A 15179-nucleotide genomic window follows, 5' to 3' on the forward strand; every position below is an offset into this window, starting at 1 on the left:
CTCTATTTTATTTTTCCAACTACTACCAGACTCTGTTTGTGAGGTTATTCTTGGTCAAAGTCTCAGGTATTGTACACAGTGGCCACACTGGCATTTCAGAATCAGAATCAGAAAGGGTTTTATTGCCAAATGTTGAGCAGGTTTACAACATTAGGAAATTGCTGCGGTACTTAGTGCAAACATACTGTCATATAACGCTTAAATAGACATAAAAATAAGAATTAAAAGTGCTAAGTAGATAGTTATATACATGACTGCAGGTGGTGATCAGTGCCAAACATGGAATGATGCAGTGAACACAGCAGAGGGGAAGAAACTGTTCTTATGGCGAGAGGTTCTGGTGCGAATGGACCGGAGCCTCCTGCCTGAGGGGAGCAGGTCAAACAGACTGTGTCCAGGGTGAGAAGGGTCAGCTGTGATCCGAGCTGCACACCCCAGTGTCCTGGAGGTGTACAGGTCCTGCAGAGATGGGAGTCTGCAGCCAATCACCTTCTCAGCAGAGCGCACAACACGCTGCAGTCTCTGTTTGTCCCTGATAGTGGCTCCAGCGCACCACACGGTGATGGAGGAGGTGAGGATGGACTCGATGATTGCAGTGTAAAATTGCATCATTGTCCGTGTTGGCAGGTTGAATTTCTTCAGCTGCCTCAGGAAGTACATCCTCTGCTGGGCTTTCTTAATGACGGAGGTGATGGTGGGCTCCCACTTCAGGTCCTGGGAGATGGTGGTACCCAGGAAGTGGAATGAGTCCACAGAGGTGATGGGGGTGTCAGTCAGGATGATGGGGGGGAGTAGAGCTGTGTGCTTCCTGAAGTCCACAATAATCTCCACTGTCTTCTGGGCATTCAGCACCAGGTTGTTGTGGCTGCACCAGGACACCAGACGTTCAACCTCCCTCCTGTAGGCAGACTCATCCCCGTCCGAGATGAGTCCTATAACGGTGGTGTTTTATGCAAACTTGATTAGCTTGACAGACTGGTGGGTGGAGGTGCAGCAGTTGGTGTACAGGGAGAAGAGCAGAGGAGAAAGAACACAGCCCTGAGGGGAGCCGGTGAGGATGGTCCAGGAGTCCGAGACATTCTTTCCCAGCCTCACATGCTGCTTCCTGTCCGTCAGGAAGTCAGTGTTCCACCGGCAGATGGGATCAGGCACATTCACCTGGGAAAGCTTGCCTTGGAGATGGTCTGGAAGGATGGTGTTGAAGGCAGAGCTGAAGTCCACAAACAGGATCCTGGCGTAGGTTCCTGGGGAGTCCAGATGCTGCAGGATGAAGTGTAGAGCCATGTTGATAGTGTTGTCTACAGACCTGTTGGCTGTGTATGCAAACTGCAGGGGGTCCAAGAGGGGGGCCGTGAGGGTCTTGAGGTAGGAGAGAACCAGGCACTCAAATGACTTCATGACCACAGATGTCAGAGCCACGGGTCTGTAGTCATTTAGTTCAGTGATCCTTGGTTTCTTGGGGACAGGGATCATGGTAGAGGACTTGAAGCAGGCAGGCATTTGTAGGAGAATATCAGCTTATTTGAGTGTTTGTGCTGTTAAGCTATATACATTCCTGCTACCATTATAGGGTAGAAAAGCAGAAGAAAATGAAATACTCTGTGGAATGAGTCACTGTTAGCACTGTCAACCATTACAACAGCCAGGAATTAATTCAGGGAAGACATCACATTTTTAGTTGCCAGAGATTTACATACAGTGAGGGAAATAATTATTTGTTGCCCCTGCTGAATTTGGAAGTTTTCTCACTTACAAAGAAATAAATCATCTCATTTTAATGGAGAGAGACAAAACATCAACCCCAAATCTCAAAGCTATAAATTGATTTGCATGTCAATACGTGAAATAAGTATTTGATCCCCTACAACCCAAACAGAATTCTAGCTCCCACAGATTAGTGATTGCAGTCAGTTAATCAATTACAGATATTCCTGATCTCAATTTGTTATGTGTATAAAGCACACCTGTCTACAGAATCAATTTCTTCTTTTCCACCCTCTCCTACACCATGGGCAAGACCAAAGAGCTGTCATCAGAGGACACCAGGAACAAAATCGTAGACCTGCACAAAGCTGTCTGTCGCCCTTGATCTGGAGCTCCTACAAAAGGATCTTGGCTCATGGATGAAAATGATCATGAGAAAGTTGGCGAATCACCCCAAAACTACACGGGAGAGCTTGTTAATGATCTGAACCGGAGAATGAACCGGTTTTGATTTGTGTTTGAGATCATTGTCCTGGCAGAACACCAAACTGTGTCCAACTTTCAGCTGTCTAACTGCTGATTTGAGGTGATGTTGAAGAACTGGGGTAGAGTAGAAAATAGTCAGTCATTAAAAGTTTACAAATAATTACAGTAACTTACAGGTTTAGAGAAATATCCAGTGTCCAAAAACTGTGGGCAGAGAAGAGAGTGGAGCCATGCGTGACTTTTTGCATATTTAAGTTTTTAGAGCAACTGAAGTAACAGCAGCAATTATGTGACAACAGTGGGCTGCAATGAAGAACTAAAACCAGAAGGAGGCAGTAATGAAACTTACAAGGATGGCAATTTAATGAAACTAGACGAAGAAGAAGAAGCGCAAGCCCCAGTAGAGCAAGCCTTCCCCCTGCTGGAGGAGTCGCGTGACGCCTGCAGATTATCTAAGAGCTCGCGCACAGGGACATATACAGTCCGCCATGAGTGCTGCTATGAATTTTAAAAAATGCGGCTCTGTGCTGATTACTGGAGCCAGCCGGGGCCTCGGGCTGCAGTTAGTGGACAGTCTGGCAAGTGGACAGTTTTCACCTGGAAAGATAATAGCCACGTGCAGAAACCCTGGTAACGCACAGGTAAACACCAACACGAAACTCGGTGTGCGCATTGATGGCGTAGCAATAATGGAATAAAGCTGATGGACCACTCCAAAGACAGCTATTTGGATAATACAAGTGTGTATGTTAACTCCCGAGAATAGTCAAACAGCGATTCTTCGTATTTCAGTGAATGTCGCTTTGGTCGCATTTAAGTAATCCGTCGGCGCATGCGTATTTGACTCATCTGTGCAGACGCGTGAATATAACACGTTGAAACGGAATAATTCCCCCCCTTCGTTAAAAAAAAATATAGAAATAGAAAAATATCTTCCAAAAAGTATGAATTGGTTAAAAAAACCCGCTAAAAATGAACATTTCGTATAAGTTTTACAACTTATTCGTAAAGTAAAAGAAGAGGTTAGGTATTTATTGAACAAGATGTCATATTTTAGTAAAACTATAAGAAAAAAGTGATGTACACTATATTGATCTTTTCTTTAAAAACCCACAATTTAAATTAAAATATGTTCTTAATAAAGATGTGTTAAATTTAAGATTATTTCAAACATTGTCATGTGTAGGATAAAGGCTAAATAAAGATTTGTTTCCGCCAGCGCTGATCCATGTTTAAAGTGTTTGAGTAAAAGATCATCCTAGAAGTTTCCATACACCTATCATGGGCGTGAATGTCATGGTAATTTTGACCCCAAAATGGTCATGGCTGATGGCTCCCTGTCTTCCTGTTAAAAGTCTGCTTTTCCTTCCCACTGTTGCTAAGTGCACGCCCAAAAGGCATCTTCTGGTTGTTGGGGTTTTGTTTATTTTATTGTAGGGTCCTTACCACGTGAATTAAATTCTATTTTATTTTTAGCTAAATTTTTGGAGTTTGTTAATATAAAACAATCTCAGTATACATGGGTAACATAATCGGAAATTACAGTGGCCTGTATGTTATAGTGGAATCTGTGCGTGAGAGAGAGCTAGTCTGGTTGGGATCTTGCATTGTGTTACTTGTCATTATGCTTTTGTATCCTTATCCTATCAGCAGCCTTTGTGTCTTTATGCAGCATTAAAAATACAGCAAAATTTCTTTTAGGTGACATGTTCAAACAACACTCCACTGACAAGGCAAACATGTTGACATTCAAGTAAGGAAAAAAGTACACTGGCCAGTTATTCTCCTCCTTTGAGCAAACACTGATGGTCACCAGAGGGCTGTACTATGAAGCAGGATTTATAATTTAGCAAGTCATGTTGAGTCTGAATTTTAAATGTCACAAAGGTGGTGGTTTGAAATTTATACATTTTCACTTTTCTTGACAATATGCTCTGAGTGTGATTATGGATTTTCTGAGGAAGAAATGCAATTTGCATAAACAACCTGTGTATTTGTCACATTGCTGTAAGTGCCGCTAATAATTGGAAATTGGTCTTTTGCATCAGAAAATATGCACAGCCGGTAAGGTTTTCTTGAGGCAGCTAACACAAACAGACCCTGGCTATCGTGAGCTTGGTTTGTAGTACGCCCCTCAGTTAACATAGAAATGTTAACCAGTGTGTGAATGTGTGTGTGAATGGGTGGATGACTGGTTGTGTGAAGCGCTTTGGGGTCCTTAGGGACTAGTAAAGCGCTATACAAATACAGGCCATTTACCATTTTATTTATTTAGAAATAAACAGGATCCACACATGCATCAACACTACAATGAGCGGGTGGAGGGAGGTTTGGAGTCTTCTCTCACCCCCGTTCTCTGCGGCCTGCTGGAGTGGGGGGCTAGGAGGAGGAGTTGGCCGTCTGGAGTGTGGGGCCTCCCTGCTGCTGCGGAGTCGGGGCGGTCTGCTTCTCCCCACCGCAGGGAAAAGGGTAACACCACCTGGGTCTGGGTGCAGTTCCCCCCTCCAGGGGCAAGGGTACCTAGACCCGGTTCGTAGAGTACGCTTGGGGAGTGTGATCGTGTGTACAGTGTCTCTTCATGTCTGTCTCCACGTTGGTTGAGTGTGGAGTAAGTGCATATGAGAGCATAAGGGTGGGAATGGATGTTTGTATCTGTGTGTGCCTGTATGTCTGTGTCTATATGTCAGGTTGGGTGTCAGACGCCACCTCTCTGGGGACATCTCAGGCCCTCCAAGGTTTGGAGGCCTATCTCCCCCCACCACTTCCCCTGCCGGTGGCGGACTCCCTCAGACATCGGTGCGTTGGTGGTTCTTTGTGTCCGGGGATGGGCGTCCAGGTATACTCCGGCTCACTCCTTGGCGGCCGCTTATCGGGGCCTGGAGCCTGGGGCTCGCTCGGGCCACTTCAGGGGTGGGGTGCCCCCGGCCCCTCGGCCTGGGGCTCGGTCACTCAGGCACAGCTGGCTGCCGGCGGAGCTCACGGGCGCGTCACTGCAACCCCCCTGGCTTCTGCTCCGCGGCTGCTGAGTGACCCCTCATCTGGGACTCTCCTCAGCTCTTTCTGGGACAGTGGCGCGGCTGCCCCTCTGTTGGTCTTCTTTGGTCTCTTGTGTTCTGGGGGCCTCTGGATGAATGGAGTTTTGATCTCCTCCATACCTGCTTCATGCCCTGGTGGACGGGGCAGTGGCCCCCCCACACCCTCTAGCAGATCATTACATGAAGGAACCTTTAAAAAAAAAAAACAAGTGCGTCGATGCTCACAGGTGTACACACGGGTGATCACACCCACAAACTACACCCTTTTTGGCTCCTACCTCAAAGCACACTGTGTTCTGTTGATCTTACGTGCTGCACAATAATGTTTAATATTTAGTATTCACTGTCATATTCCCATATATCATTGTGATGTTGTTTATTCTATTACTCTTGTTCTCTTCTGCTTGTTTTCTTTTTTCTTTCTCAGCAGGTGATCCAGGTGATCGATATATGCATTTTTTTTTCTGCTTATTCTGTTGGTTTTTGGTTTTTGCCCTTCTCCCCCGTCCCTCTTCTCAGCTGTTTTTCTTTCCCTCTTTCTTTCTCCCCTTCTTTCCCCCAGTCAAGTCTGTCCCGTATTCAGCAAATGAAAATAAAATAAACAATAAAAGGTGAATCAAATGGACCATTACGGCAAGGCTGGGATGGTCAATTTGGTAAAGTAAATCCGTTGGGCATCTTTCTTCGCCTTTAGACAACAATTCTGATGGCAAAAGAGCCAAACGGGACAGACAAAAAAAAAAAAAAAGAAAGAAACAGGATCAAGACATCCTCCCTCACCACTATCCAACTGTGCTTTTGACCTACAGGAACTTCAAGAACTGGCGGAGAAGCATCCCAACATCCACATAATCACTTTGGGTAAGACTGAGAAGAACATTGTTTTCTGTGTTTAGACAGAAAAAATTTAGGAAAAATTAAAACACAAAGTCACAGTCTTTATGACAGGCCATCGGCCACTTTTTTAGATACACCCATTGAACTGCTTGTTATTGTAAATATCTTATCAGCCAAACACATGGCTTAATGCAATTCATTGTATTTAAGATCTGAGCCACATTTCATGATCACCTTGTCCTTTTATGGTTCTTTAGCCCCCAATTTCTTGTTGCTGCGAGTGTTGCATGATTTTTTTTTTCAGCTTTGATTAGTTTATGTCTCTTTACTAGACGTAGTGAACCAGGAGAGCATAGAGAAGTCTGTAGAAGAGGTGAGCAAGCTGGTGCAAGAAGAAGGTCTGAACTGCCTGATCAACAATGTGGGCATCAAAGTGGTGGCCGACTTTCATTCTGTTACCGCCGAGATGATGATAGAAAACTTCCACACCAACACTGTGGCTCCTCTAATGATCACTAAGGTAAATTTTATTTATATATTGTGTGCCTCTTGCCACCTTCTGTGCTTTGAATCAGCTACTTAGTAGCTCTAAAAAAGTTTTATTTGGAACATCTTGCATCATCAGACAGTGAAATAACCAAAAGAAAAGAGTGCAGCGTTCTGTTTTCCTCAGTCGCCGCAAGCAGGACCCATGAGTGTTTCATTTCCTCAGTGCTGGAAGCCAACATAAAGACACGACCTTGATGGACAGAAGTAACAAAACCCTGTTGTCTGGGGCAGACTGAATGCCATAAATATTAATTAAAAGTCAATTATTTTGTCGGCCGCTGATTTTAGGGTGGACTACAGAGTAAGCCTCCTGTGCTGGTAAAACTCAGGCACTGATCAGAAGCATGGCAGATTGTTCCTGACACACAGTTTGCTTCTGTTAAAGAGCCCTTTCTGCAACTGTGCAAGGCCAAATTGCTGCCCGGACGTCTTCTATAATCACCGTCTGCAAAGTTGTAAATGTGGTTTTAAATCAACACTACATCACACACTTTAGAGCAGACAACTGCTTCTCGGCCCTCTCTGCAGGTTTTGGGAGATAATTACACTTCAGATTGTAACAAAACTGAAAATGTCATCTTAGGTCTTTGTTTGTTTTTTGTTTCTTCCAGAGAGTTTTAATGACTGAATGATTAATCAGTAATTTGAGGAAAAACTTGTTTTAACCTATAAAAACCCTAAAAGGGTGTATCTCTCATTTGTCCTAAAAATGCTTGTTTTTAAACAGTTGCTTTGTGGAGAATCAAGCAGTTTGAAGCTGTCTGACTGTATTATTAGTTTTTTTTTGGAGACCCATCGTTGATCTCTGCTTCAACTTGTTGATTTTTGCTTTTTTCTTTTTTTGTTTTGATTTTTTTTTAAGTAAAAAATAATAATTAAATAAAAGCAGAATATTTCAGTAGCATCAGTAAAGTTTGAGAGAATTGAAAAAGTGTGTGTGGAGAATTGTGACTTTTTGCCCACTCCATGGAAATGCTGCCACCAGAGGGCAGCACTAGCGTCATCTCTAAAGACATACAGTGTGAAATGTGTCAGTCTGACAAGTTCATATTTAAAATGTTAAAAGTATAATAATCAGCATGTTTTTTTAAATAATTTTAAACCATTCATAAACTGTGACTTTATTGCTGCTTCCAGCTATAATGTGTGTGTCTTCTTTTTTCTGCCAGGCTTATCTGCCTCTTCTAAAAAAAGCTGCATCCAGAGGAGGGGCAGGAGGCTCAGCTACAATGGGAATCCAGAGGGCAGCGGTTATTAACATGACCTCACTGCTGGGCTCTGTGGAGCTCACTTGGGGTGAGAGGGCCAACAACTTCAAATGGTACCCCTACAGGACATCCAAGGTATTGTTACTGTGATTTAAAGAATAATTACAGTTTATTTAAGCTGTGAGTATTTCGCATTAATATTGCTGTTATAGGTGTGTGGACCATGTGGAGTTGCACAAAACATTCAGAACAGTAATTATTGGCTATTAGCAGCTAGCAGGAGCTCCCAGCAACTTCCAGGTTAAAGGAAAGAAGAGGTATTAGAGAATACTGCATAATAAAAAGTAACGGACTGCTAAGGGACATCACTTAACTTGGGTTAACTGTACTGTGATGTGAGTATGAAAAGAGGGGTCAAGGTGAAATTCATTTTCTTTGTGTTTCATGGTAATCTGTTTGTGCTTGTCATTTTAGAGTGCACTAAACATGGTTAGTCGCTGCATGGCTGTAGACCTAGAGCCAGATGGGATTCTCTGTATGGCTATACACCCTGGCTGGGTACGCACTGACATGGGGGGGTCAGAGGTAAGGGCCTGCTCTGAATGACTTTAAGATACGCATAATTGATGAGGAAGGAAGAGAGAATGCATTGGACTTATGAACGGGCTATACCACTGTGATATATACCGTAAATGGTGTGTGTGTGTGTGTGTGTGTGTGTGTGTGTGTGTGTGTGTGTGTGTGTGTGTGTGTGTGTGTGTGTGTGTGTGTAAAAACATGTCATGGATTGGACTATAGTAGTTAAAAGGACTCAAATATAAGCTGCTGCTTGTAACTATACCAAGTCCAGATCCAAAATAACAAAAGCCTATTGGTTTAACAAAAAAAACCCCAAAAGAGTGTAAAATACAAAATACAAAACGCACAAAAATAAAAGCAACAGTTGCCAGCATATCCCGGGGCAGATCCAGGACACGCTGGAGAGATTATATCTCTCGGCTGGCCTGGGAATGCCATGGTGTTCCCCCAGACAAGCTGGAGGAGGTGGGCTTTTCTGCTTGGGCTGCTGCCCCCGCGACCCAGCCCCGGATAAGCGGAAGAAGATGGATGGATGGATGGTTAAAACACATTATGATGCAACAAAGAACACAGGCAAACTGGGGCTAAAAATAAACATGAAGTAATGAGGAGAGCAGAAACGTAAGAGAAGCTAAACACAGCTGAGCACAGTCAAGGTAAATGAGGAGGTTAAACTACAAACAATACACAAAGAGTGTGATTAGTGAAGTAAAATAGAAACTTATAAAGTAAATCTGAGTGAACTTAACTCAGGACAATAAGATGGAGGGAGACACTGAGGAATCAAATAAACTCTAATACAAATAGAAACTCAAACTGTGAACTAAAGACTGAAAATGCTAAGTAAAAGACGTGAAACCTGAAAATGTAGATGTTATAAAAGAGACCCAAAGAGAGACCTAGCCTTATAATAAACAAGAATGAATTTGAATAACACTCAAAAACACACAAATACCCTGAGAACAGACCTGGGATCATGACAGAAGCGTGTGTTTCATTTGCTTTTCTGTTCTCTCCATCTCTTTCCAGGCTCCACTGAGTCCCGAGGATAGTATTTCTTTCATGTTGTCTGTGATTGGAGGGCTAACTGAAAAGGACCATGGCTCATTTCTGAACTTTACAGGAGAGCAGATACCTTGGTGAACTTGATGTCCATCAGTTATGAGAAGGACTGAGAATTCTTAACTCATCCTAATGGTTATTACTTTTACTCTAACTATGCAAGAATGAATGTATCTACGGCTTTGATTGTGCTGCATGCCACTTTATAGGAGCGTATCTACTAGAGCTTTTTCCAAACCATTTTGCTCTGTCCCCTTCAAAAAGTGCACTGAGCCCTGCGGTCAGGGAAGCGCATGTTGTGTTAGTAAGAGAAAATCACAGACTAGATTTTACAAATGTTAGCACAAACTCCATAAACTTTTCATCGCTCAGGGTGGGCCTGCTGTGTATTTTGGGGGGCTTATATAGGCTTTTGGATTGTCTTGCTGTGAAATAACACCAGCCGTGGTGCAAATCGGTTCTCAGTCCACCAGTGTCTTCACAATGATTACATGTACAACAGATAACCAATAAAATATCCTACATAGGGACTATGTCTGTGAAGGTTCTCAGTCATCCAGGTCATCTTTGCAAGCTTTCTTTGCAAGCTCCTTTGACTACATAGGGACTAGGTTATGATGTTTAACAGCCGTATGATAATATTTCGTATTAGGATAGAGAATTTAATTTGCTCATAGTCATCTTGGTTTCTTGGAGAATAGGTCAAGCTAGTGCACCTTTCCGGTTTGTATTGCTTCAAAAGAAGTAGGGTTTGTTAATTTATTTTCCCCGTATTTTGTTTGCTCCAGTGGGAGACTGTAAAAAGACGGAAGTCTTTTTACACATATTTGCTTTAAAAATTTGTTTCAATTTTCAGTTCTAATAAATAATTTACTAAAACAAAACTGTCTTTTGGTTTATTCCTTAAAGAGTTATTGTAAATAATATTTATTTAGAAACTGAAATGAGGTGAAAGGATGATGTTCATTTCTTCAGGGTTTTTTTTTTGTATAATTTTCTAAACACATAAAGCAAATGACACCACAAAAACAGACAGGCAAATGCACAAAACAGTTATTCTGTAGACTGCAATGAGTTCCTAAGACTAGGACAGAAGCGATAACATTCATCAATACCATTAAGAATGCTAAGTTTATATATGGGTGCCACTGTTTAAGTAGTGGAAATGGATGTAAATGTTAGTTTTAATATAGTCCATTGAGTTTTAGGTTGTCTCGATTTATCTACTTAGTTTCTTGAGTTTAAGATGATGCATTACTTCCCTCAGTCATTGAGAGAATCCAGTTCAAAGTGGCAAATGTAATTTTTGGCTATTTTTTATTCCTAGGAGATACCTGTTGTTCCACAATAGCAAATATGGCCACAAGTGATTGTTTATTTAGTTGAATAGTTATTTTAAAAATGTGTGACAGTGTTTTTAAGATTCAACTCCAATACATACAAAAATTAGGACACTGGCAAAAAGACCTTCAAAGAAGCTGTGACCCAGTTTCAGTCCTTTGCATGTTGAGTGTGCTTGTAGACATTTTAGTGGATTTAGCTTTGCAAAAATAAAGGTGTAACAATTGAAGTCCACAATGCCGTTAGTTATTGCACCTAGAAATTCTCATACCATTGCAACCCCAATAGGGAATTAAAAAACATTAACAGCTACAAAGAATGTGGGAAAAGGTTGTAAAAGTACATGCTCTCTTGGCACCCTACTTCTGACCCCACCGATCTTCATACATCTCCATCACCCTGGGTAAACAGACCTGAATAAAATGATTAGTTCATTACCAGGCCTCTGGAGAACTTCAAGACATGTTGAGGAGGTCATTTAGCCTTTTAAATAAGCTGTGTTGGATCAAGGACACATCTAAAATCTGCAGGACACCGGCCCTCGAGGCCTGGGCTCTGTCCCAATTCAGGGTCTGCACGCTTGAAGTACGCATTTCATAATGTGGATTGCACAACACTGGACATTATATTCTTCATTTCCAGTTAATACTTGTACAGCTGCTGTTATTGTGTATATATTTATTTATATTTCTTCATACATTCTTATATAGTTCTATATTGTGTATTTTGTTGTACAGTTATTTTATTTTCAACTTTAATTTATATATTTTCTTAATCTTTCCCAGTTAAATTTACCCTTCATTCTAATTTGTGTTGTACAGTTACTTCATTTTTAACCTTAATTTATATTTTATTCCTCCCTAGTTAAATTTACCCTTTTTAATTTTTCATATTTATTTCCTATCTTATTCATAGCCTTTTCCTTTTCTTTTCTTTAGGTCACGAGCAGTTGTCCAAGCATTTCACTACATATCGTACTGTGTATGACTGTGTACGTGACAAATAAAATTTGAATTTGAATTTGAATTTCAAGTGCGGTTATGTCACCGCCACGCAACGACGGCTGTCCCAATTCGAAGTGTACTTCAAATGCATACTCCAAATGCGCCGTCGATTTCCCCAAATATCAAGCGTGGTCCGGTGCACGCTTCGTGGTCCCATATATCCCACAATTCTTAGCGCGACGGTGGGTGTGGATAATTTTGCCGCAAAATACGGCAGAAGGGAGCAGCCGAAGAGGTTTTGTTTTTTTTTCAAACTTTATTGAACTTATAAAGCGAACAGTCAGTCATTCCAGTTCAGTTTGTACAGTAGACATACAAGGCAAATAAGAGTAACAATATACAGTACAATGAAATAAGGATAAATAAATAAAGGATAGAAAAGAAAAAAAGGGGGGGAATGTGACAGACTTCATAACAACTTTGTACTTGAAACTTGTGACAGCTCATTCCTTAAACATTTCTGAATGAATTTCAATCAATGATAAACCTTTTTTATTGGAATTTAATGTAAGAGAGTTTAAGTAATATTCAATTTCAATCAAAAACAAATTAAATGATGGGGTTGAGTTTTGAAATTTACATTTATGTATATGGAATTTCCCTAATAAGATGGAGCGGCCGAAGAGTGAACTGTTAAAAGTACTGAATATGACGTCACTTATTTATGTGCGAATGTTTAATAATTAAAGTCAGTCATATATCCTCAAACACAACAAGCTGCAAGTCAGTGATATATGTATATGTGTGTGTGTGTGTGTGTGTGTGTATATATATATATATATATATATAAAAAACAAAACACCCAGCACCTTCAACCTATCCTTCAAGCTCGGGTCCTCTACCAGAGGCCTGGGAGCTTGAGGGTCCTGCGCAGTATCTTAGCTGTTCCCAGGACTGCGCTCTTCTGGACAGAGATCTCCGATGGTATTCCCGGGATCTGCTGGAGCCACTCGCCTAGCTTGGGAGTCACCGCACCTAGTGCTCCGATTACCGCGGGGACCACCGTTACCTTCACCCTCCACATCCTCTCGAGCTCTTCTCTGAGCCCTTGGTATTTCTCCAGCTTCTCGTGTTCCTTCTTCCTGATATTGCTGTCATTCGGAACCGCTACATCGATCACTATGGCCATCTTCTTCTGTTTGTCTACCACCACTATGTCCGTTGGTTAGCCGGACCAACGGACATAGTGGTGGTATGGCTATGTCCATACCACCACCAAGTGGCTTGGCTAACCAAGTGGTTGGTTAGCCACCACCATTTTGTCCATCTGTATCTGGAAGTCCCACAGGATCTTAGCTCGGTCATTCTCCACCACCCTTGGGGGCATCTCCCATTTTGACCTCGGGACTTCCAGGTTATACTCGGCACAGATGTTCCTGTACACTATGCCGGCCACTTGGTTATGGCGTTCCATGTATGCCTTGCCTGCTAGTATCTTGCACCCTGCTGTTATGTGCTGGATTGTCTCTGGGGCATCTTTACACAGCCTGCACCTGGGGTCTTGCCTGATGTGATAGACCCCAGCCTCTATGGATCTTGTACTCAGAGCTTGTTCTTGTGCTGCCATGATTAGTGCCTCTGTGCTGTCTTTCAGTCCAGCTTTATCCAGCCACTGGTAGGATTTCTGGATATCAGCCACCTCCTCTATCTGCCGGTGGTACATACCGTGCAGGGGCCTGTCCTTCCATGATGGTTCCTCGTCTCCCTCCTCTTTCTTGGGTTTCTGCTGCCTGAGGTATTCACTGAGCACTCGGTCAGTTGGGGCCATCTTCCCAATGTATTCTTGGATGTTCGTTGTCTCATCCTGGACTGTGGTGCTGACACTCACCAGTCCCCGGCCCCCTTCCTTCCGCTTAGCGTACAGCCTCGGGGTGCTGGACTTGGGGTGAAACCCTCCATGCATGGTAAGGAGCTTTCTTGTCTTTATGTCAGTGGCTTCTATCTCCTCCTTTGGCCAGCCTATTACCCCAGCAGGGTACCTGATCACGGGCAGGGCGTACGTGTTGATGGCCCGGATCTTGTTCTTACCATTCAGCTGACTCCTCAGGACTTGCCTGACCCTCTGCAGGTACTTGGTGGTTGCAGCTTTTCTAGCGGCCTCTTCATGGTTCCCATTCGCCTGCGGGATCCCCAAGTACTTGTAACTGTCCTCTATGTCTGCAATTTTGCCTTCTGGTAGTTCAATCCCCTCAGTTCTGACTACCTTCCCTCTCTTTGTTACCATCCGACTACACTTCTCCAGTCCGAACGACATTCCAATGTCATTGCTGTATAGCCTGGTAGTGTGGATCAGTGAATCAATGTCTCGTTCACTCTTGGCATACAGCTTGATGTCATCCATGTACAGGAGGTGGCTGACAACTGCTCCGTTCCGTAGTCGGTATCCGTAGCCAGTCTTGTTAATGATCTCACTGAGGAGGTTCAGGCCTATGCAGAACAGCAGTGGGGACAGAGCATCTCCTTGGTAGATCCCGCACTTGATGGTGACTTGTGCTATGGGCTTGGAGTTGGCCTCTAGTGTTGTACGCCACATCCCCATTGAGTTCCCGATGAAGGCTCTTAGGGTCCCATTGATCTTGTACAATTCTAGGCATTCCAGTATCCAGCTGTGGGGCATTAAGTCATAGGCCTTCTTGTAATTAATCCAAACCGTGCACAGGTTGGTCAGTCTGGTCTTGCAGTCTCGGCTGACTGTTCTGTCTACCAGTAGCTGGTGTTTTGCGCCTCTGGTATTCTTGCCAATTCCTTTCTGTGTCCCGCTCATGTATTGACCCATGTGCCTGTTCATCTTAGCCGATATGATGCCTGACAGGAGCTTCCATGTAGTACTGAGGCAGGTTATTGGTCGGTAGTTGGAGGGGACCGGTCCCTTGGGGATCAGGACCGTCCGACCTTCGGTTAGCCATTCCGGGTGTCTCTCGTTAGCTAGCAGCTGGTTCATTTGTGCTGCCAGACACTCATGGAGTGCAGTCAGCTTCTTTAGCCAGTAGGCGTGAACCATGTCGGGCCCTGGTGCTGTCCAACTCTTCATACTGGAGACCCTTTCTTGGATATCTGCCACTGTGCCACTGGACCCTGTTCAGGGAGGTCGCTGTGGTCTGCCCTCAGATCCACTAGCCACTGAGCATTGCCGTTATGGGTTGCGTCCTTCTCCCATATGCTCTTCCAGTATTGCTCCGTCTCCAGCCTTGGTGGTGCTGTTCTCTTATTATTATTGTTCCCTTGCCACTGAGAGTACACCTTTGCTGGTTCTGTGGAGAACAGCTGGTTTATTCTCCTACCTTCTATCTCTCTGGTGTACCTCCTCAAGCGGCTGGCCAAGGCTGTGAGTCTTTGCTTGGCAGTTTCCAAGGCCTCAGGTATGGACAGCTTGC

General features: G+C 43.3%; 1 protein-coding gene across 1 annotated transcript; it reads left to right on the forward strand.

Annotated features, from left to right (window-relative positions):
* The first annotated feature begins 2603 nt into the window (after positions 1 to 2603).
* si:dkey-12e7.4 (C-signal) lies at positions 2604 to 10348 on the forward strand. Its single transcript, XM_004564598.4, has 6 exons — positions 2604 to 2831; positions 6035 to 6086; positions 6395 to 6582; positions 7781 to 7954; positions 8294 to 8404; positions 9428 to 10348. Exons 1-6 carry the CDS (start codon positions 2679 to 2681, stop codon positions 9539 to 9541), a joined length of 792 nt encoding a protein of 263 aa, XP_004564655.2. The 5' UTR covers positions 2604 to 2678; the 3' UTR covers positions 9542 to 10348.
* Positions 10349 to 15179: the final 4831 nt, after the last annotated feature.

The sequence above is a fragment of the Maylandia zebra genome, linkage group LG7 (assembly GCF_041146795.1).
Source record: "Maylandia zebra isolate NMK-2024a linkage group LG7, Mzebra_GT3a, whole genome shotgun sequence".
Lineage (NCBI taxonomy): Eukaryota > Metazoa > Chordata > Actinopteri > Cichliformes > Cichlidae > Maylandia > Maylandia zebra.

Bases quoted from the DNA above. Each gene is read 5' to 3' on its own strand.
- si:dkey-12e7.4 (XM_004564598.4), top strand. From the start codon at position 2,679: ATGAGTGCTGCTATGAATTTTAAAAAATGCGGCTCTGTGCTGATTACT. The intron at 6,583-7,780 runs GTAAATTTTATT...TTTTTCTGCCAG, and splicing joins CTCCTCTAATGATCACTAAG to GCTTATCTGCCTCTTCTAAA. The intron at 7,955-8,293 runs GTATTGTTACTG...TTGTCATTTTAG, and splicing joins ACCCCTACAGGACATCCAAG to AGTGCACTAAACATGGTTAG.